Source organism: Erpetoichthys calabaricus, chromosome 3 (genome assembly GCF_900747795.2).
Source record: "Erpetoichthys calabaricus chromosome 3, fErpCal1.3, whole genome shotgun sequence".
Classification (NCBI taxonomy): domain Eukaryota; kingdom Metazoa; phylum Chordata; class Cladistia; order Polypteriformes; family Polypteridae; genus Erpetoichthys; species Erpetoichthys calabaricus.
The window spans coordinates 150617266-150640730 of NC_041396.2; the positions used below are offsets into that span (position 1 = coordinate 150617266).

At 36.1% G+C, this 23465-nt stretch overlaps 1 protein-coding gene across 2 annotated transcripts in view; it reads left to right on the plus strand.

The window, feature by feature from the left end:
- The window catches only part of wdr35 (WD repeat domain 35), an 81681-nt gene that overhangs the window by 38637 nt on the left and 19579 nt on the right, over positions 1 to 23465 (plus strand). For both annotated transcript variants that reach the window (XM_028797409.2, XM_028797410.2), the window contains 8 exons: positions 689 to 833; positions 4895 to 4964; positions 5340 to 5393; positions 7036 to 7145; positions 7311 to 7521; positions 7628 to 7708; positions 9164 to 9300; positions 20420 to 20623. In XM_028797409.2, coding sequence (XP_028653242.1) covers positions 689 to 833; positions 4895 to 4964; positions 5340 to 5393; positions 7036 to 7145; positions 7311 to 7521; positions 7628 to 7708; positions 9164 to 9300; positions 20420 to 20623 — 1012 coding nt within the window. The remainder of the gene's footprint in view (positions 1 to 688; positions 834 to 4894; positions 4965 to 5339; positions 5394 to 7035; positions 7146 to 7310; positions 7522 to 7627; positions 7709 to 9163; positions 9301 to 20419; positions 20624 to 23465) is intronic.

Here is a 23465-nt window from a genome sequence, read left to right on the forward strand (position 1 = left end):
TGCAGGAAAACCATCATTCAATATTAAATACTTTTGCCATCATAAAAAGGCAAATAGTTACATTTAGGAATGCTTGTAGTCTGTACTTCTGTTTGTCTCATTGACTACTCTTTTAACAACTGCACCTTTCATAAAATTTGAGCAAATATTACCAAAGACAGAACATCATTCTGTTTCATAGAGTTCTTGCAAAATTCCTTTTCAGTGTGCCATGCCATTTTCTTTGATGCAGGACATGTAAATCTCAATGACCCAGTGTGAAAAAAAGACTTTGTGTCCTGGTTTCATATATTGCAGGGTGAAAAAAAATATTTTAAATTGCTTAAATGCTTATATATTAATTATAGACTACTTTATATTACTTTGTAGTAGAAATGCGTAAAATATCTTTTTGAATGTTTTTGCTGCTAATTATATTATAAATGTCATATTTTTAACTGCTCCATTCATAGTGCTTTCAATAATTAAAATTGAATAAAATATGGTAAATACTATAGATTAGTTGCAACTGGAATATTATTTTACTATACTCTGTACACTGAAATATATTTTTTGTTGAATTTTTGTAATAGACTCATAAGTTAGCAGTATCAAAAACATGTTTTTTTTAATGGAAAGTGTGAGATGGGCAAGATTTGTCAAACCTCATTGAAGAAATCTTTTATGAAATTGTTTGTGTTTCTCGTAGATCCACAGTTTGTTACAATCACTAAGACCCATGTGATTGCAGCATCCAAGGAAGCTTTTTACACTTGGCAGTACCGAGTAGCAAAAAAACTGACTGCACTTGAAATTAATCAAGTTGCTAAAACAAGAAAAGAAGGCAGAGAAAGGTCAGTAGTTTATTCACTTTCAACTGTTCCAACCAACAATATATTGCATTTCTATTTATAAATTAAAATGTAATTAAATAAATTATATATACAGTACATGCATAGGTATAAATATTTTTAATTAGTAATTCTGATCTGTTTACCTAAGACATTATCCTTAAAACCCAGTTTTCACAAAGATTGTTAAAGATGTGAAAAACTCTATTTCATTTTAAATATTTTTTTTTAATTTGTGTGTTCTTAATTATCTTCACTTAAAAATGAGATTATGTTAGTCAAAGTTGAGTCTTTAAACATTTCTCTGTAACTATTGGTCCCATATAATTGAGTTGGTGTGTGCATGTGCATGTCGTGTGGTGCAATGGTGGAACACCCAGGATTGCTTCTTGTTACTGATACGATAAGGATAGGCTTCTCTGATTCAACCTTGAATTAGATTAAGCAGGTTTGGAATGCATGAATGAGTGGGTGGAAAATTGTGAAACATCGTGTTAATATAATGGCCGTTTTGACACTATGTTTTATTTATTTATTTATTTATTTAATGGCCAGCTCAGATTCTTTTTTATAAGAAATGTCCCTTACTTGCACACTGTGTACACAATAAACGAGTAAGAGAAACTCCAGTGCAACATGTATGAGGATGTACTAAGAAAGGTTTATGGAGCTACAATCATTAAGAAGCCAGTTTTACACATAGTGATTAATGAACCCCTACTGAATTTGCTTCATCCCGAGTTAAGCAAAATCGGGGAAATGTTCGGGGACTCTGTGCAATGTACTGAAGTGAATGAGGAAGGAGAAACTGAACTAGTTTTGAGTGGATATGTATGCTGCAATGGTCTTTCAGGTGTCCCTGAAGGCTAGGGAAGCATCTGCCAAATATGCTGGACTGATTACTGCGGCCAAAAATGTGACCTGAGCTTGAGGCAGCAGTACCAACCACTGTGTCACCCTACCTCCCTGAGATAAAATGAATAGAATTAAATATCAGAATAGTAAAATTTCTAACAGACAGGATGAATGATTTCAATAAGGCTTGCCCCCACCGATGCAGTAGCAGGTATTCATATCTTTCAAACTGAAAGGTTTATACAAGGGACGTTCAAAAAGTTTCCACACTCTTTTTTAACTCTATTTATTACGAATTTCAAAAACAAATTACATCACTTTTCTACATAGGCACCTTCGTTTGCAATGCAATTTCCCGGCATCGTACCAACTTTTTAATACCCAATTACTACTACTCCCACCTTCACCGTTTCCAACGAAAGTATAAAAGTGCGGAAACTTTTTGAACGTCTTTCGTGTGTATATATATATATATATATATATATATATATATATATATATATTTTTTTTTTTTTTGCTCATTTACTTCCACTGCTACTAAAAAAGTGTGTCTAGATTCTTCGCTCCTTCCTGTCTGCATCAACTTCACAGTAAGCTGCGTAATATTATTGAAGATGTAGACTTACAAGTTACATACATGTCACATACAAGTCCATACAAAATGACATTACCTTTAAGACACAAATACATAGACACATTTCCAGTTTCTTTCTGTGTGTGCATTATGTGTTTAAATGTATTCATACATTTTCTGCAAATGTTTAGCCTACTACTAGGATCAGCAGGAGGCAGACTCAGATGACATTGACTATTACAGCCCTGTAATGTCACAATGGTTCTGCAAAGCATTATGGTGCATTGAAAAAAAAATGATCTAAGTCAGTTGCACAACAGATTTTGAGGAAAATATTTGGAAAACAAGGTCACCTGCGAACAAAGTATATTTGCTTCAACCCTACTTACAAAGCTAGAGACATTCATTGCTAGATGTACTCTCCTTCCGTTTCTCTATTTCTTTTAATTTTATGCACTCCTTTGGCCCCGAATATATGAATAGTTTTAATGATGGTTTCTATTACTGGAATAAAATTATTGTTTTATTTATAACCTAATATTAAAGTAGTTAAGATGAATTTGTATTTGATATGCACTACAGGTGTGTGAAAAAGTAAATTCACCCCATTAAAAGGTTTGTCTTACTTCTACATTTTAGACTAAATGATATTTGATTGTCATTTCAGTAATATTGATAGATAAATGTAATCTAATTTAACAAAACCTTACATTGAAAAACCACAATTTGCATTACTCTGTACCATTTAAATCAAGCAAAATGCCCACCGCAGGCCTTCCTTTACCATTGTATTATATGTCAGATTAGAATCAGGTGAATACAAATTGTTGCTAATGATTAGAACATCGTTATAGAGTATTTTTGACTGCCCTTTTTAATAAAACAGAAATATTGGTCTTAATGACTGAGGCGTGAGGCTACATCATGTAAAGATGAAAAGCACTGTCTGAAGGTTTTACAGCTGCTTCCAAGATATTTTGTTGTGGCTCAGTCCATCTCACAACGTCAAACCAATTTCAGCCCAAATGTTGATCAAAAGATGCTATAGGAAGTTTGTAGGAGGTCTCCAACAACTCTAGAATAGAATTAGTGGATTTTCACTCAAGTGTTGTCTCAGTCTGTGTCAAAGTACAACAGTGTGCATAACTTTGACTAGTAGGTGAGGCCAGGAAGGAAGGAAGAATAAAGCCTCTGCTCTCTAAAAAGGTTACAAATGTACAACTGAAGTTTGCCAGACAATACCTAGGTAAAGAACAGGAACAGTGACAATGCTAGTCATAATGTTTGGCAAAAAACAAAAATTTCCTTTGTCCAAAAGTACCACATACAAACTGTAAAACATTGTGGTGGAAGCATTATGTCTGAGGGTACTTTGCCTCATCATAGAGTCAACCATGAATTCTGCATTATATATAAAAGCAATATAAGGTGACCTGTCAAAAAGATGAACCATAATAGGATCTTGTAACAATACAATGACCCAAAAACATCCAAGCAAATTCACCCAAGATGGTTACCAATAAATAAATGAAGACTTTGGAATGGCCAAGTCAATCTCAGCTTAAATATTATACGTTTAAAGGAGTTCTATTAAGGAGGAGTGGAAAAAAAATCCTCAAGTTGATTTAGGAGACTGATAAACAATTGTAAGAAGTAGTTTGAAGAAGCTGTTTCTGCCAAAGTGTTTAACACCAGCCATTGATGCTAGACGTGTATTTATTTTTTTTCACAGTAGACAATTTCATTTCAGTTTTTTTTTCTATTTTTTTAAAGAAAAAGTTATTACAAAGAATACTTTTCATTGTTACTTATTGAATTATTATTTTTCCATTTTGCTGAAATGAAGGTCAAAAAGCCATACATGCAGGTGTGTTGAGGAAAATACACCATTGTGGAGTATGCTTACTTTTCGACACTAGTGTATTTTGCAAGAGCAAAATATAACAATATTAATTTAATTTTTTAGTTTGCGCCCTCCCCCACCATAACCTATCGTCTACGGTGAAGGAGCAAAAAGCTTTAGATTTGTCAAAAATTTTGATCTCCGGTTTTTGACAGATCTTGATGTTCTAGGGTCCCCTGATACAGCAAACATCAATATCTCAATGATGGTTGTGTATCTGTGTGTGTGTGTGTGTGTCACAGTGTCTTGGGGATGGTCTAGAGCTAAAATGGTTGGACGGATAAATACCAAACTCGAAACTTAAGCCTGTTATGAGATGACGATGTGCTGATTAGTTTTTGAGCCAAATCATGCAAGAGAAAGATGTACTCTAGAGGAACCCTCAAATACTGTAATTCTGCAATTAATTATGAATTCTTCTTATGAATTGCTATTGTAATCACCTATTTTATGATCAGAAAGATCAGCATCAGAGCGGTAAATAATTACTGAAATGTTATAGAATAGTTTGGGTAACTTGGTTCCTTGGCTGCAAAGCCTACTGACGCCCATGTCCAAAGTTGTTAGTGATTCTACTGATATCAGTAACTGGAACTGGTTCATTTAGTTCCTCAATAAGAAGGCTGTTTTATTATTTAATTAACAACCTAGATTTTTACAGAAAGTGTTATTCCTAACTGTTTGAGTTGTATTAGCATTCTTTATGCTAAACCAGTTTTTGCCTTTCATCAGGGTCTATCATATTGATGATACGCCATCTGGGACTACAGATGGGATGGTTGATTTTACAAAAGCTTTAACAGTAAGTTCTGACTTTAAAATATATTATAAATTTAATTATATTCCCATAGCATTTTAAAATATTTGGTTTGTTCTCCTAATGCTACAACATAATGATTCATTGATTTGATAGAACTGCCAAGTTGTGCCATGTATTTTAGGTTTAAAGAGAATGTAGCAAGACTGCAATAAAAATAAGAACAAATTACCTAACATCCAGAAATTGAAATGGTATTGTGTGGTATTTCTTTAAAATAGATATACATTAATAGTTATTGATTCAGTTTGAAAATACTGTAAATATGTATATTTACAGAATGTCAGAATTAAACTATTTGTGTATGATTGTAATGTTTCATTTTGCATTTCATATATACATTTTTCTTTGTTATCTCAGGCAACCAAAGACCCAATTTGCTGCATAACCGCTACAGACAAAACACTGATAGTGGTATGTATTTTAAAATATTTGGTAGACAGTCAGTCAGTCATTGTCCAACCCGCTATTAATAACAATACTATTCAATATGTCTCTTTTGTGACAAGTCTTTATTGGTAAAGTTTTATATTAAAAATGAGTCACAATTTTAATGTGTTAGCAGAAGGGCACTCTATGTTAAGGGTAATCATAAAAATATATTTGTTTGAATAAGTAGAAATGGGCATGGATGGTGGGTTTGTACATTATTACACAGTTCTAGACTTTACCTGCTGCTCTAAAAATCTTGTTTGTGACAGGAATGGTAAAGTAATTTGGTATGTTTTTTCAAATTTAGCCATATACTTTAGCTCTGAACAAAACCTCTTTTCCACCCTGCAGTTCAGAATATCTTGGAAGAAGCATTCTTGTCAAAAGAGCAGTAAACATCTTCTCACTTTATTATCCCTCTGATTCAAACTTTGCTTTTCTGCCCCATTTTTCAATATGAGTTTTATTGTCCTTAACTACAGATAATATCATTTTGGTTTTGTGTTATTTTTTGTATATTTTGTGAAAAAGTTAAAACATCATTTATGCATAGAAGTTTCAGTCAATGCAGTACAACAAGGCTGTTCAAATTTGTTTCTTAGAGAGAAAATTTTTAGGTATTAAATAGGTACATAGGTTAAGTAAGGTAAGTTTATTCCCTCTTTGGCAAAGGCGCTATATAGGCGTCAACCCGACACAGACTGACAACGGAGGCACGTGTAGAAATAAATGAAAAGGTTTTAATTTTTCATCAGCCATGGGGCACGTCTTCCCTATGTCCCACAGGCCCAACACAGTCTCAAAACAAAACACAAAGTAAATCACCCCAAACCACACTCTTCTTCCTCCACTACTCCTCCCAGGCAGCTTCGTCCTCCACCTCCTCCCAACTCTGGCACTTAGAGTAGTGGCTGCAGGCTACTTTTATAGCACCCCCGGAAGTGCTCCAGGTGCTCATTGACCTACTTCAGGCTGCACTTCCGGGTGTGGCTGCAGTCCAGCCCACATGGGCTTGTTAAGCCATGCAGCTCACCCTGGCGGTGGCCATGGAGCCCAACAGGGATATACTCCAGTGTTCCACCATTGTGGCCCCGATGCAAACCAGGGGGGCTGCCACCAAGTGTTCCGGTGAACGTAGGGTGTAGCCTATGGTGTTCCCCCAGATCCAGTGTCAAAGGGGCGTCCCGGCCCGCCACAACTCATTAATAGTGATTTTGTTTTGAGTAACCATGACTATAATTGGGTTTTCTGTTATATCAACTAGTGTTAGAATGGCATGGAAGGTTTCAGAGACTTTGAAGATCAGAAAATAATACCTTGCATTTGCATATCACAGAATTATGAGGGTTTCTCCATATATCATGTACAGCAGAATTCTTCTGTCACATGTGATGGGGAGGTTATGCATTATAAATCTTAAGTAATTTTTGATAATCAGTAAAACAAAATAAATTGTAGAATCTTTGATTGGCAAGTATTAAGTTTTAACTACAGAGAGTTTTTTTTTTATAATAGGTAAACTGGCGTGTGTTTTATATCTCTGTATTATACATGAATTAGACACATTAAAAAAATAAAGGTTGAAAGGTCTGTCTCCTAATCTATTGACTTGTAATTGTTTTAGGGTCGGGAATCTGGAACTATTCAGAGATACAGTTTGCCAAATGTAGCTTTAGTCCAGAAATATGTCTTAAATTGCAGGGCCTATCAGATGTCATTAAACTGCAACTCCAGGTTGGTTATGTTTTTCTTTGTATTTCATTCAGTGCTTTTAATGTATGATTTTGATCTTTTTCAAATGCTGTGCTATTCCGCTGATGGTAGAATTATACCTTTAGCTAGAAAATTTTAAATGTTGTCCAATTTAATGGGGTTTTTTTTCTTCAATTTTCTACATAGTCGGCTGGCAATAATAGATATAACTGGAGTGCTCACATTTTTTGACTTTGAAGTACAGTCAGCAGAGGGTTCAGGTCAGCAAGGTGCAGGTGAACACCTAAAATTTGAGCGTAAAGATGTCTGGGATATGAAGTGGGCAAATGACAATCCTGATTTGTTTGCTATGATGGAAAAAACAAGGATGTATGTTTTTCGAAACCTTGACCCTGAGGTAAAATTTTTATTTTCTTCATTTTTCATAATGTCTTTATTGTTTTCGATTCTGTACTACCTTTTAAATAAACAAAACTGCAATAATGTTTCTTTTTTGCATTCAGGAACCAATATTGACTTCTGGCTACATTTGCAATTTTGAAGATTTGGAAATTAAGTCTATTCTTCTTGATGAAATTTTAAAGGTAAAGTTAACTAGATATACTGTATTGTTATAATTCAGCAGCATCATTGGGTATGGCAAAACACTCCATCTGTTCAAGTGTTCTAATCCTAGTAGTAAGTTAGCCTTATTTCTTCCTAATATTTTTTACTTCCTTATAAAGATTGCTCTAATACTGTTTGCTAACGCAATTTATCCTTTAGTCTTGATAATTTCTTCATTCTGTGATCAATTATGTGACTATAAATGTGTTTGTGTCCTCTGCTATACATGTGCTAGAAAGGTATGGAAAATACACAGGACTACACTGAGGATTAGAACTTGGAAATGTTATCAGTGTTTTGGTGACCCCATCAGAGGTAATGACTCCAGTCACATAAGCCAAGTTGAGCGATGGTCTCAATAGCTGCATGCTGTTTTCTATCCACCCTGTCCAAAAACTGCCCATTCCTGTGATTATCTAGCATTTAAGTACTGTATATAGTTATTTATCCAATGACTTCATTAAGACTAATTTTATTTCAATTAGTTTAATGTGTTAGTTAATACTGCCTTACATTTAATAAAACTTGATAAATAAAATTAGAAATTTAGCATTCTTTACAGTGATGATTTTTTCATTTTTATGTTAATTTTATCACCTGTTAATCCATTGTAGTTTTGTAAGAAGTTGGACCCTATCCCTATATTTACCCATACAAACATGTGTAAACGGTATGTTCACCAAATGCTTTCACATGGCAATGATACCTACAGTAGCATGTTCAGAATCATCTACAATCTAAGTAAAATGTGCTTTGAAAAGCTTTATTTACAGTAGTTTAGTGCTTAGCACTGCTGTCTTACATCTCCAGAGTCCTTTGTTCAACTCTTAACCCAGAGACCATCTGAGTTTTACATGTTTTAGATAGATAGATAGATAGATAGATAGATAGATAGATAGATAGATAGATAGATAGATAGATAGATAGATAGATAGATAGATAGATAGATAGATAGATAGATAGATAGATACTTTATTAATCCCAATGGTTTTACTTAGGCCTGCTTGGATTTTTGTCAGTGTGCTCAGACAATTCTCAAACATTCCAGCTTTTTTGCTCTGTATGTGTCAGTATGGGTATGTAGGTGAGTGAACTAGTGTTCTGTTCAGCGATTTGCTCCTCTTCATGCCCACTGCTACTGGGAAAGGCACGATAAACCTCAATGCTGAACTTGATAATTAATCATTCATCTTCCAACCAAGATACATAAATATAAAAAAATCATGTTACATAGATAGATCTTACATAACAATAAAGTTGACATTCTCAGATATATTAGATATCAAATGACTTAGCAGTGGGAACCAACATATTTTTTGTAAGTGGTTTAATGTACCGCACTTTATGAGACTTTTGTTTATGAATCACACTTGATGTGAAAGATAATGGATGCAAAATTGTATCTCTCTGAAGGAAATCTTTTTCTTTGGCAGGACCCAGAGCATCCTAATAAAGATTACCTCATCAATTTTGAAATTCGCTCTTTGCGTGATAGCCGTGCTCTTATTGAAAAAGTTGGTATTGAAGATGCTTCCCAGTTTATTGAAGATAATCCACATCCTAGGCTATGGTAAGTATATTCCAGTCTTTCTGGTTAAGTGGTCTGCAATTGTAATTTCTTGTGATCCAAGCAGACAGGGACATTTTTGCTAGCACTGGAATACTATAGTCCTTTTGTATTGCAACTTTCAGTAGAACAATATTGTAGGGATTTCACATGCTGCACTTTGTTTCAAAGCTAGACATTACAGTTATATTTTAAATAGGATTCTGCAGCATAAACGAACATATGAAAACATAAAATTACTCTTATTTTTAAAATGAACATCTAAATGTAATTAACATTGAGATTTCTTGTTACAACAGCTTATCTGCATCATGCAATAAATTCTAAAAGTGTCTAAAATGGATTGTTCAAGGGATCTGTACAGTACAATAAGAATGTAATTAAAGTTGATGTGGGGTTGAAAATTCAGGCTCAACAAAAATTCCTAGACCGATCAAAAATGGCTTGATTTTCCTTAGAAGTGGAGACTGAGAAGGTGACAATATGTAACTTTGTTGCACATGGAATAATTTTAATGACCGTACACTATCAGAAGATAGAAAATTCTCATCTCATGAGCCATCTGTCTCATCAGGAGAGAAATGCTCCAACATAAGATGAAGGTGGTCAGTCTGAGTTGTAAGTAATGATTAACATTAAAGTACACTCCAACACTACCATGAAATCCTAACCCCCTATTTTATAGAAGTATAAAGAATTTTTGCTTTTATAAGAACCTTTTAAATAAGGATTTGTCTGCTAATATCACACTTCCATTGTGCAATGTCTGCTGTTGTACACTTGAATGTGTATTGGCTTTTTTCATAAATCATAAATGCTTTGTACACTGCAACTTATTTGGAAAGTCTTAACAGAGCACTCTTGACAAAGCTACTTAATCATCACATGATGTATTGTTGTACACATGCTATCTTGTATTCTGAATTATTTCTTAGAATATCGAAGAATATACATGTTCTCAACAGAGTATACTTCTGAGGATGAAATTGTTGTGTCATAGTTCCAAGCCATTATCACCAAAATTACTGGTTCTTATGAACCATCAACAAGCAAAGCTACCTTTTTTTCCAGTCAAATGTGGACTAATAATTATGCCTCATCTAATTTAAGACGTACTTATCTTCTAACCATGGTTACCATAATTATAGGCAGCAAGATCTACATGACACTTTTAAATTGTGGTTTTCATTCTGACGTTGTTCCTCATTCAAAATTAAGTTTTAAATCAAAATGAGCTAAAATCAAATTGATATTTTCTTGAACTATACTTTCTATCACAGTTATTTAATATTTAAATGTTAATATTGTTGAAATGAAGTTTTTGGAATCTTCCATAAATTATATATGTTTTTGCATAGAGCTACCAGTATTTTTTTTACTTTTTGTCTCTGTACCTTCATGGGTTAATTGACATTGAATCTTCTTTTTCCACCATGCCTATCAAAACTATTATAGTTGCCTTCACCTGAACGTCTGATATATCTTGTGCTTTTTCTTCATTTCTTAAACAATGTATTTGCTTTTCTAATTTTTCAGTGTTATTTTATAGTTATCCACTGTGAAATTAGCATATCTTTTCATGAGTTGTGCAAGTTTAAATAGGAGAACCTTAATGAAAAAAACACTAATGTCTGAGACTTCCATCAGTTTTTTGATGTTCAAGGTACTTAAACTTCCTGTCATCAAGTGTGGAAAAGGTTTTTGCTCCCTAGTAAACTCAGTGCAATTAAAAAGGTAATTGGTATAAACTATATACAGTACATTATTTAGTTAACAGACCTGACTTAGATCTATACTGGTCAGACTGAACTAATATAATCTGATGTAAATGTGACTTATTTCCTTACCATCAGCATGAAGTTGTCAGCACACAGGTTCTAGAGGTATCACAACACAAATAAATGAAATTTTTTTTAAACCACTATAAAAAAAGCAATTGATGATCAGTTGTATCTAATAGTAATTAATTAATTACATTTATATAGTGCTTTTCTCACTACTGAAAGTGGTTTATGGACAGAAGGTAACAATTTCAAGCAACACCAATTTGAAGCATCCACCTGGATGATGCAACGGCAGAAATTATTGTGCCATATGCTCACCACAAATTAGCTATAAGGTTGTGTAGGGGTGAGAGAGAAAGCCAATTAGAGACAAAGAATGGTTAGGGGGTTAGAATGGACAAAGGCCATAGTGGGCAATTTAACTAGGACATTGTGATAAATCCTACTCTTTTCAAAGAATGCAAGAGATCTTGTATGGCCCCAGAGAGTGATGACCTCGGTTTTATGTCTTATCCAAATGACGGCATCAATTTTTACTGGAGCATTTGGATCTACACATAGACCACTTGGTTAGCGCCCCCGATGGCCTCACCAACCACCGCTTCCAGGAGCAGCACAAGCTTTTTTTAGATGGTCTCCCATCCAAGTTCTGGCCGGGCCTAATCATACTTAGCCTCAGATGGATGACCTGTTCTAAAGCACAAGTGTCATGGCAGCTGACAACAACTAGAGGCACTAGGGCTTTAATAAACTATAGTCCATGCAGTGCTGTCCAAATGAAAAAACTTTTTAAGACTTTAGAGACTCTTCCTATGAGTAGTTGTTCCATGAAAATCTCTCTAAAATTAGACTACATGACGCTTATTGAGCAGTTGTAAGATTAAAAGAAAAAAACTAAGAGGTCCTTTATAAAATGTTTTAAACTACATGTTTATGTGATACTTACGGTAGTTCCCGTTGTAATACATTTTGTGTTACAGCATTTTGTGAATCACCCAGTACTTACCTCGACTTTACTTCATATTCTTTTCATATACGGCAAGAGTCAAAAAGGAATCCTTTCAGTCACTGTGCCCTGTAAATCAGGAGAAAAAGTGGTGGCCCACCACATTCTGCAGTAAGAACATCATACCTATGGTCAAAGGAGGTTGTAATGTCATCACTTGTAAATGCTTGCTGCATAATGCCCTGAATGACTGGCTGTCACTGAGAGAAGCATTTCTTTGGCTCTATCAATGGATTATCCAGGAGAATGTCAGGACATTTCTCTGTGACGATTAGTTGAGGCACAGCTTCAAGACAGAGTGGCAGGAACTTTAAAAGAACCATTAGAGTTTGAGTATGAACTATTTAAAGTCCAGACCTGACCTCCATTGTGATACTGTTAAAGAGATGAAGGTAGTAGTTGATTTATAATAACCTACCAATGTTAAACTGTAAGAAAAAGTGGATCAACATTACATCTTAAATTTTATAGTAAGTTATAGTAATTGTTGATAAAGGTAGCATAGCCATTTATTGCACCCAAGAGAGCAGATATTTTTGCAGGGGTCTTTTCTCCTTGTGTATGTGAAGGTTTTCTCTTGTGTAGTCTTGTTCCTTCCCAAAGTATTTGCAGGTTAGGATAACTGAAGATTGAGTGAATGTTTCCGTATGTGTGCACTATGATTCCCTGGCTGTGCAGAGTTGTTTTGTGCCCTGTACTCAGAGCATAAATTCTGCCAGGGAGAATGGGGAAGAATCACTCATGAACAAAACTGGTACATGCTATACTTACCCCTAAAGAAATAAAGCTATTATTGCAGCAAAAGGGTTGTTGAAAAAGTATTAATGTGTAGGGCTTGAATACATACAGTGCATCCGGAAAGTATTCACAGCGCATCACTTTTTCCACATTTTGTTATGTTACAGCCTTATTCCAAAATGGATTAAATTCATGTTTTTCCTCAGAATTCTACACACAACACCCCATAATGACAACATGAAAAAAGTTTTACTTGAGATTTTTGCAAATTTATTAAAAATAAAAAAATTGGAGAAAGCACATGTACATTCATAGCCTTTGCTGTGAACCTCGAAATTGAGCTCAGGTGCATCCTGTTTCCCCTGATCATCCTTGAGATGTTTCTGCAGCTTACTTGGAGTCCACCTGTGGTAAATTCAGTTGATTGGAACAATGATTTGGAAAGGCACACACACCTGTCTATATAAGGTCCCACAGTTGACAGTTCATGTCAGAGCACAAACCAAGCATGAAGTCAAAGGAATTGTCTGTAGAACTCCGAGACAGGATTGTCTCGAGGCACAAATTTGGGGAAGGTTACAGAAAAATTTCTGCTGCTTTGAAGGTCCCAATGAGCACAGTGGCCTCCATCATCCGTAAGTGGAAGATGTTCAAAACCACCAGGACTCTTCCTAGAGCTGGCCGGCCTTCTAAACTGAGTGATCGGGGGAGAAGGGCCTTAGTCAGGGAAGTGACCAAGAACCCGATGGTCACTCTGTCAGAGCTCCAGAGGTCCTCTGTGGAGAGAGGAGAACCTTCCAGAAGGACAACCATCTCTGCAGCAATCCACCAATCAGGCCTGTATGGTAGAGTGGCCAGACAGAAGCCACTCCTTAGTAAAAGGCACATGGCAACCCGCCTGGAGTTTGCCAAAAGGCACCTGAAGGACTCTCAGACCATGAGAAAGAAAATTCTCTGGTCTGATGAGACAAAGATTGAACTCTTTGGTGTGAATGCCAGGCATCACGTTTGGAGGAAACCAGGCACCGCTCATCACCAGGCCAATATCATCCCTACAGTGAAGCATGGTGGTGGCAGCATCATGCTGCAGGGATGTTTTTCAGCGGCAGGAACTGGGAGACTAGTCAGGATAAAGGAAAAAATGACTACAGCAAAGTACAGAGACATCCTGGATGAAAACCTGCTCCAGAGCGCTCTTGACCTCAGACTTGGGCGACGGTTCATCTTTCAGCAGGACAACGACCCTAAGCACACAGCCAAGATATCAAAGGAGTGGCTTCAGGACAACTCTGTGAATGTCCTTGAGTGGGCCCAGCCAGAGCCCAGACTTGAATCCGATTGAACATCTCTGGAGAGATCTTAAAATGGCTGTGCACCGACGCTTCCCATCCAACCTGATGGAGCTTGAGGTACTACAAAGAGGAATGGGCGAAACTGGCCAAGGATAGGTGTGCCAAGCTTGTGGCATCATATTCAAAAAGACTTGAGGCTGTAATTGCTGCCAAAGGTGCATCGACAAAGTATTGAGCAAAGGCTGTGAATACTTATGTACATGTGATTTCTCAGTTTTTTTTATTTTTAATAAATTTGCAAAAACCTCAAGTAAACTTTTCACGTTGTCATTATGGGGTGTTGTGTGTAGAATTCTGAGGAAAAAAATGAATTTAATTGGAGTAAGGCTGTAACATAACAAAATGTGGAAAAAGTGATGCACTGTGAATACTTTCCGGATGCACTGTACATAAACGAACTTTTAAGCTTTCCTTCTTCAGTTAAACTCTAAAAGAGTTTATTTTGAGTTTGGAAATGTGTTGTTGCTGTATAAGAGTTCACATTAAAAATACTAAATGGATAAATATGTGTACAAGTCTTTTGTCATGTAGAAAATTATGATGACTTTCAAGGAGATTGAATACTTTGCATGCCAATGTATTCATAATATATATGCCTTTTTGGCCATTGTTCCAAGGTGTCCTTACAAAATCAAGCAGGTAGGGGTTCATTGTGCAGAATGCATAACGAGAGCGACCATGTTATGATTGACACCTACTTACTACACCACTATGTCTCCTTCACGTTTATCTTACAGTATATCATTTAACGAAATAAGATTTTTTAAGAAAATTCTATTGAATCAATTAGGAGTAAATTTATAATTAAAGGAATACATTTTTTTGCTGTTTTTTTAAATGTTGCTGCCAATAAACCATCTCTGAATACTTTATCCTTATTGCAGTTGAATGTACTCCTTTCTGTGTTATTTTTAAGCTGTTAAAATGATTGATGGTGAAACCAAACCCAGCTAACACAGTGTAGACTTGTGCTCCCTGTGTTAATTCTCACAGCAGAAGAGGGAATTTGCAGTCATTTATGGTTCTGTCTGTAACTTCCCAATATTGGTTTCACAAGTTGTTGAGAAAAGACTTTTAACTGTGTAGATAAATTTAGAGATAAAAATAACAGAATCTACATTTTCCTGTTGAAGACTGTAGCCTAATTTGTATGTAGCGAAGGAGGAGAAAAATGATAATTCCATTATTTGGAAACATTTAAGAAATTTAAAGCGTTTAAACATTTTGGTGGTGTTGCTTAATAAACAGGTTGATCTGTAAAAACTATTCTTTTTCTCTCAGTGCTTGAATTTTGTCATAATCAGCTTGTGTTCATCTTTTCTTGCTTGAGTTGTTTATATTTTTAATTTTTTGTGCTTGTTATTGATCCTAAAAAAATGTTACATATTTGGATTTGTCATATTTGCAACAATAAAGGAAAGATGATAATTGTCCAGTATTTAATTTATTTTTATGTAAGTTTCCGTTTATTAACATATATATCAAATTAAAAAAAAGATGTTTCTCAAAAATGGTTATACTGTGCTCTTTAAAGGTCTGCAAAACCCTCTTTGAATTCTTTTTTATTATGCTAACAATTGTCTTTACTTTCATCGAGATTTATAGTCACATATTGTGTGTTCAGTATAAAAAGAAAAATAGGCAAATAAGAATTTGTTCCTGTGCAAAAGTATGTAAAGCAGAAAATTCATTAAGCACCATCAGTAAGGTATTGGCTACCAAGACAACAAAGTCAAACACCAAGTGTTCAGAGCACAGCATGAGAGGCCTCCTACAATTAGTGGTGCCATGATTTCATGAAAGGGTGTGCCTAAATTTTCCACATTTTAGAAATCCAGTCATACCAACATGTTGATCATTTTTTTGTTTTTACAAGTCAAGTCAAGTTGGGGAGAATGCACTGGTACAGTGCATTGCTGCACCCACTACACGACGAAACAATTCGGAATCCCGGTTGGCAACCCCCCAGGCAGACACGTGGTCCAGTCCCACCCTCCGGAAATGACTCTCTATCTGCCTCAGCCAGGTGTTACGTGGGCGACCCCTTGGCCTAGTCCAGTCACTCGGGTCCTCAACAATGAGGATCTTACGAGCTGGATCACCCTCAGGGAAGCGCGCCACATGGCCGTAGTGCCATAACTGACGCTTCCTCACAATGCAGTAATGTGCCTCATTCGGGACTCCATGAGCAACTGCTCATTCGACACAAAGTCAAACCAATGGTACCCAAGGATTTTCCGGAGAGACACAGTACCAAAGGAGTCCAGTCTTCCTCTCAGGTCACTGGATAGCGTCCATGTCTCGCAACCATATAGCAAGACAGGAAGCACCAGGACTCTAAAGACTTGGATCTTCGTCCTTTTGCATAGATATTGGGAGCGCCAAACACCCCTTTCCAGCGACCTCATGACCCCCCATGCCCTCCCAATCCGTCTACTTAATTCATAGGAAGAGTCACTAGAGACATGAATGTCACTGCCAAAGTAAGTAAACCTCTCCACAAGGTCGACACTCTCTCCGCAGACAGACAAACTACTGATGGCTGTGCCCAAGAGGTCATTAAAGGCCTGGATTTTGGTTTTTATCCAGGGCACTCGCAAGCCCAGACACTCGGACTCCTTGCTCAGTCTCTCGAGTGCCCCAATCAGAGCCTTCATTGACTCCGCGAAGATCACAGTATCGTCAGCAAAGTCAAGATCCGTGAACCTTTCTTCACCAACAGATGCCCCACAGCCGCTGGACTCCATGATCTTGTCCAACACCCAGTCCATACAAGCATTGAACAGAGTAGGAGGAAGAACATGCACCTGACGAACCCCATAATCAACTGGGAAAAACACAGAGGTTCTGCCTCCACTCTGCACAGCACTCACAGTACCAGTGTATAGGCCGGCCATGATATCCTGCAACCTCGAGGGGATCCCGCAAACCCTCAGGCTCTCCCACAGGGCAGCTCGATCAACTGAGTCAAACACTTTATGAAAATCGATAAAGGCTGCAAAGAAACTCTGCCAATATTTGCGTTTGCGCTCCATGAGAACCCTCAGTGCCAGTATGCAGTCAATGGTAGACTTCTTAGGCATAAAACCAGACTGTTCCAGTCACTGGTAGGTGAGCAAGTGATCATGGATCCTATTGAGGACGGCCCTAGCAGGACCTTACCTGGCACCGAAAGCAGTGTTTTCCCCCTGTAGTTGCCGCAATCCAGGTGATCACCCTTCCCTTTCCAGATAGGGATGACAAGTCCCGTTTTCCAGGCAGTTGGGATGATGCCAGTCTCCCAAATGGAAGGAAAGATTGCTTGCAATTCCAGGAGGACAGCCTTACCACCAGCCTGGAGAAGTTCACCCCGGATACCACAGATCCCTGCAGCCTTTTCCTCCCCTCAGCTGGTTCACTACCTGTGCAATCTCAGTGAGATTGGGTGGTTCACAGCTAATTGGAGGATCAGCCTCAAGAACCGTGGACCCAGAGATATCCAACATCCTAGTTGGAGGATCAGCTTTGTTTTTACACTAGTTTGAATTTAAATCCACTTACAAATGGTGAAAGTGAACTGCCTACCTTTTGATGATACATACAAGATACTAGTCCATTGCAAGGCACAATCCCCCAAAAAGCATCCATTATGTTTTTGAGCAGTAACATTATATAACAGCAAACAGACCAGATTACTGTTTTTGTTGATCAGTTAAACCTGGCCTAGCTCTATCAGTTTTTTCTTTCGTTTTTATTTCCTTTTTCTTTGTTTTAACTTGAAAAAGCACTTAACGCTAATCATTGATTGCTATTGTGAAATTAATGATGACATGCAGGTGGACAGCAGTGTTGGCTTTTTCAAAAATGCAAGGCTACCCACTGATAAAAATAAAATGTAGCATAATCAGTTTATCTCAGATTTATTGTCACAAGTGTTGCCCCCAGTGTGGTGTAGCTGTGCAATATTTTTCCACATTTTTAACTGCGCTCTTTTCATCAAGGAGACTCCTCCCCACTCTCTTCCAATGATGTCTGTAAACCGCCAAGGAACTTAAAAAGGTAAAACTGGGTCCCAAGGCCACAAAGGTTGAAAAACTCTGTCATCCAGTGAGACAATTACCCAGAGTGCTTGAAGAAAGAAAAAAAAATGAAATGCAATTCCTACCTTTGATGACATGCCGCATTTGTTGATGGTCTTATTTAAAGTTTGTGAGGTCTGATGAAATCATTTTGAGCAGCTCACTAGCTAATGGAAATTGTAGACCCCACTTAGGCATTTGCACAATGTTGGAGATAAGAAGAAGGGTTAGGTGGGTAATATATATTAAATTCCTTTATTGTTGGATTAGTTGCACGGAATTAACTATGTTCACAGACGCAGTGCCTGGCAAGTAGTTGATAAACACCTCTTCTTTGAACTTTGCAGAATTTTGTTCCTTTCACTACTATAGATGGCCTTCATTTGCATAAACAGGCACTCCCCATTTCTCCGTGAGATCAATGTCAGTGCTGTGCCAAAATGGGGGATGCAGTCCATTAGAATATCCTGCGGCCTAGAGTATTATTAATGACAAATATCAACAAATAAAAAAATATGTCCGTTAACTTTGTTTTTTCTACAATGTAAAATTTCAGTCAAATCCCTCAAGACATTTTTTGGTATTTAGTTGTTTTTTTTTTTTTACCCCTGATATTGATATCAAAATGTCTTTTCTTGGAGGATACCTACTTCCCTAGATGTACCACCCTGCCAAATTCTAGCTTTTTAGCTTAATAGGAAATTGTGTTTTTGTTCATGAGTGTGTGAGTTAGCCAGTCAACATTGCATTATATATTGTATATGTATTTATATACATATAGATAGATAGATAGATAGATAGATAGATAGATAGATAGATAGATAGATAGATAGATAGATAGATAGATAGATAGATAGATAGATTAATTTGTTCTTGTTTAAGTAAAGTCTATTCCAATTAATTAAGCAATTAGCTCAAATATAATAAAGACAAATGGTCAAGCAATACAAAAGACAAGATATAAAAGAATACTATGATGAAACAAAAAGGCCCAGCCATACCCAAAGTATAAGATTCAAGATCAAAGAATTCCAAACTAACTTTAGCCAGTATAATCCAAATTTTAACAAAGAGAACAAGCTTAATACCACAGCAGTTAACCTTATAAAACCCTTAAATAAGGGCTTAGGTGGCAGCCCTGTAATTTCAAATCTGCATAATGAGGCAAGGGCAACTGGCAAACTAAAACACAAGAACAAAAAAATTACAAAAATAACAAAAAAGTACGCTCAATCAAAAAATAATAAAAATTAGAAGGTTATTAATATATATAAATAAATTAATAAACAGAACAAAACAATTTACATAGACAAAGAAAACTAATTTAAACAACCACAAAACTAAAGCCAGGGACAGAATCCTAGCAAAATAATGACATGCTTGGTTTCTAAAAATATCATCACAGACTGAATTAGAAAATACCATCTTGGATGATCCCGTAGATATCTGGATGGATAAATCTAAAATTGATCTAATATAAAAGCAATATTAAAACTTAAACCTGCTTAACACCATAATTACTTTCCTTGCACTGTTAAGCATGATGGTACGGGCTCCATGGTTTGAGTCAGCTTTTCTGCATGTTGCTATCGACAAAGTTATGCAGTTACGCAGTATCATGTGAAGGGGAATTGTAGACCTTTTGTCTGTTACTTGAAGCTGAGCCAAAAACATGTCAAGTAGGGCAATGGTTATAAATATTTCAACAAATGCTTGTACAGATTATGAGGAAAACCATTTGTATTTAAAAATGGCCATGCCAAGTCTAGAATTCAAACCTGTGAAACTAGATGTGCCAGGATGTGTAGATGTGTTTTTAAACATTGAGCAAAATTTTTTTTTCTAACAAGTTCTATTGAATCAAATTAAAATTAACAAAAAGTCAAAATATTTAAATTGGCAAAAACATTAAGTTAATGGTATCAGGCAGCTGATGTCTTGTCTTAGTCTTAATTTTTATACATTGCTGGTTTATAGCAATGTCGTTTATAAAAATTGTAATTTATAGATGGACAGTGAGTTGTAAAAGTGAAACAGAAGACTATATAATAAAGCTGTAATAAGGCGTTCCTTCATTCTACAAAGCAGTAAAGATAAGATCAATTTATTTTTATGTGTTGATTTTTTATAAATGTTTATATGTAATAATACATTTGTTTAAAGATACCCTTTTTTTTATTTTAGGCGTCTGCTGGCAGAGGCTGCACTTCAAAAACTAGAACTGAAGACAGCCGAGCAAGCATTTGTACGTTGTAAAGATTACCAGGGCATTGAATTTGTGAAACGCCTAGGTAATCTTCAGAGTGAGTCCATGAAGCAAGCCGAGGTGGCAGCATACTTTGGAAGGTTTGAGGAAGCTGAAAGAATGTATTTGGATATGGACAGAAGGTTTGTATTATGAACCATTTTTTTGTTTTTTTTTTCTGTTTACTTTATCAATTTTGTATTTTCTTATAGAGCCCTCTAATATTGTATAGAATTTGCCTTTTGTAATTTACTGTGCATATTCTCTGTATGTAATTTTAGACAGCAAAATAAAAGAAGAGAAACAAAAATACATTTTTCTAGGCAATGTTGTGAACAACCCCTTTTCCACTTCCACTTATTTCTATGCTTTAATCTGAAAGTGAAGTTCTTTTCTACCTTTAGCTGTAATTGGGCAAAATCAAGAGGTGAAACCCTTCTCCATAGCTAGGTCCACAGTCACACTGAATTAATTAGATCTCCTATACAGTAATATTAATTGTAAGTGCAACCAGCAGATGGCAATCTTACCAAAGCTTATGGTTTTATTTGCATTGAAATTGTGTAAGACTGTTATTTTCCAGTGCCTGCTGAAACCCATCAGCCTGCTCTTGAACATAATATATAGGATAATATTCACTTTTACTATTGACTCAGTCTGATATAAATCTATGGCTGTGTCAGTACAGTGTTCAAAGTGCTGTTAACATCACCTACGTTACACAGCATTGAGAAAGTAGCAGACACTTAACTGCAAACTGGCAGCTTTTTCTTGTGACACATTAAGCTGTTTATTGTTTTTGGATATTAACCTAAAATGAAAGTGCTACACAAACTCAAGATCCATGTTTATGCTGTCAGGATTTGAATTATTGGTTTTACATTCAGTTGTAGAACAGTGATTAATGTTGATTATGTCCAACAGAAAAAGACCGATCTTCAATTTAAATTGAAATGTTAAAAACAAATAATATTGTAATGGAAGTTGTGGATGGAAAGCACAACAAATATGAGTTGCATCGTAGTGCAGTGAATCATGACTATATGTGGCAGGATGGTAGTGCAGTGGCTAGTGTTGCCGCTTTATAGACCCAGTGTCTTGTGTTTGAATCTTGTTGCCCAGAAGTTGTCCATGTGGAATTTCCACACTTTTTCCAATGTCTGTGTTGGTTTTCTTTCTGGTACTCTGGTTTCATCCTACGTCCCCAAAGATGTGCTGGTTAGAATGCCTTGTGAATGCAAATTGGCCCCTGTGTAAATGTGAGTATGAGCATGAGTGTTAGTACAGTGTCACTGACTATTCAACAGTGGTTGAAACAATAAATATTGTAATGTCTTATTGTTATTTCAGTATTAAGAGTGCAAAGCTCATTTATTTACAGTCATCACTAGCAGTAGGGAACTTTATTGTAGGAATCCTACCGTTTGCGTTAGACCTTCATTAGAAGGCATATGAACAGTAAACTTATTAGCAAACATTTTGTAGCCTAATCTTTAGAATTATTTCAAGCAGAACTTTAGGCCTTCAGTGACTCTTTGTGCTTATTAGTGTCCCATTGGCAAGAGCGGCGTTTAGGGGTGGCAAGTGGGGCGATCACCCCAGGCCCCGCGCCTAAGGGAACCCCGCTTTTGAGGTCTGCGTGTCCTGTTCAAGTGGATTTGTCAAGTTATATTCTCCAGTTATATTTTGATAAAGTCTGCGTGTTATCTTGCAAAAATTTAGCTGAATACTGTAATGAGAAAATCCAGTGTTTGTTAGCATTATTTTTATTAAATTCACGCATAAGTTTATACAGACCACACATACCGGTAACAGTGTTTGACGTAACCAGCCCTGAGTGGGGTTGGTCAGCCCTAGGCCTCGCACACCCCTAAGGCCGCATCTGTCCATTGGTGACTTTTGTTTGTTATGCTTGTTTTTTTTTGTTTTTTTTTTTCTTGTTTCTGCTCCTGTGTGTGCCACATGTGTGTTCATATTGCAAATGCAGTAAAGTGTCTTAAAGCTGCCTCATCTCTTATTGACTGTAAATATAAGTTATGGACTGCTTACAACAACAACAGCAACATTTCTTTATATAGCACATTTTCATACAAACGAATTAGCTCAAAGTGCTTTAGAAGATGAGCAAAGAAAAATATAAAAATAAGATTAGGCAATACTAAGTAACAAAGAATAAAGTAAGGTCCGATAGCCAGGAGGGAAGAAAAAAACAAAAGAAAACTCCAGAGGGTTGGAGAAAAAAAAAAACAAAATCTGCAGTGGTTCCGAAGTCACAAGACCACTCAGCCCCCACTGGGCATTCTATCTAACCTAAATGATCTAAATCAGCCGTCATGGTTTCCAGGCTTCACATGGAAGAATTAGATGATGGTGGTCATGTTGGTCAATGTAATGCAATGTTTAGCCTATTTATATAAAGTAAGATTTTTGGCTGTCATGTACATTTGAAAACATAATGGAGGTTTATCAATTAATTTTGAGTTCAGTTACTCTTTTACCCAGAGAACCCAAAACTATCCTTGATATAATAATATATCTCTTCACTTTTAGTGTATTAATAAAACGCTTATATGCAAGATGCCAAAAAAATAGTAAATCTGTTTTCTTTGAAAAAAGAGTGCATGAACATATCTTAGTTTTCATAAATATATATTTCCTTTTGTTTAAAAAACTGTATGCAGTTAACCTCTAATTTGCTAATTTTACACAGAAATATAGTTTCTGTACTTGTTTATTTCAGTGCAACCTGGTCATACTATTTAATCTTTCTATGTCACAATTTTTTCTTCATTGTGACCATCATGAAAGCCTACTAAGATTAATGTTCTGTCTGATTTGGAGCATATTAGCGATATCTCCAATGCTACAGACTACTCAGCCACTCTTTACACTATAAACCATACATACTGAGCAAACCTATCAATCAACATTTAATTCTTAACACACTAATCAAACAATTGGCTGAAATTATTGTCGTTTCAAGTG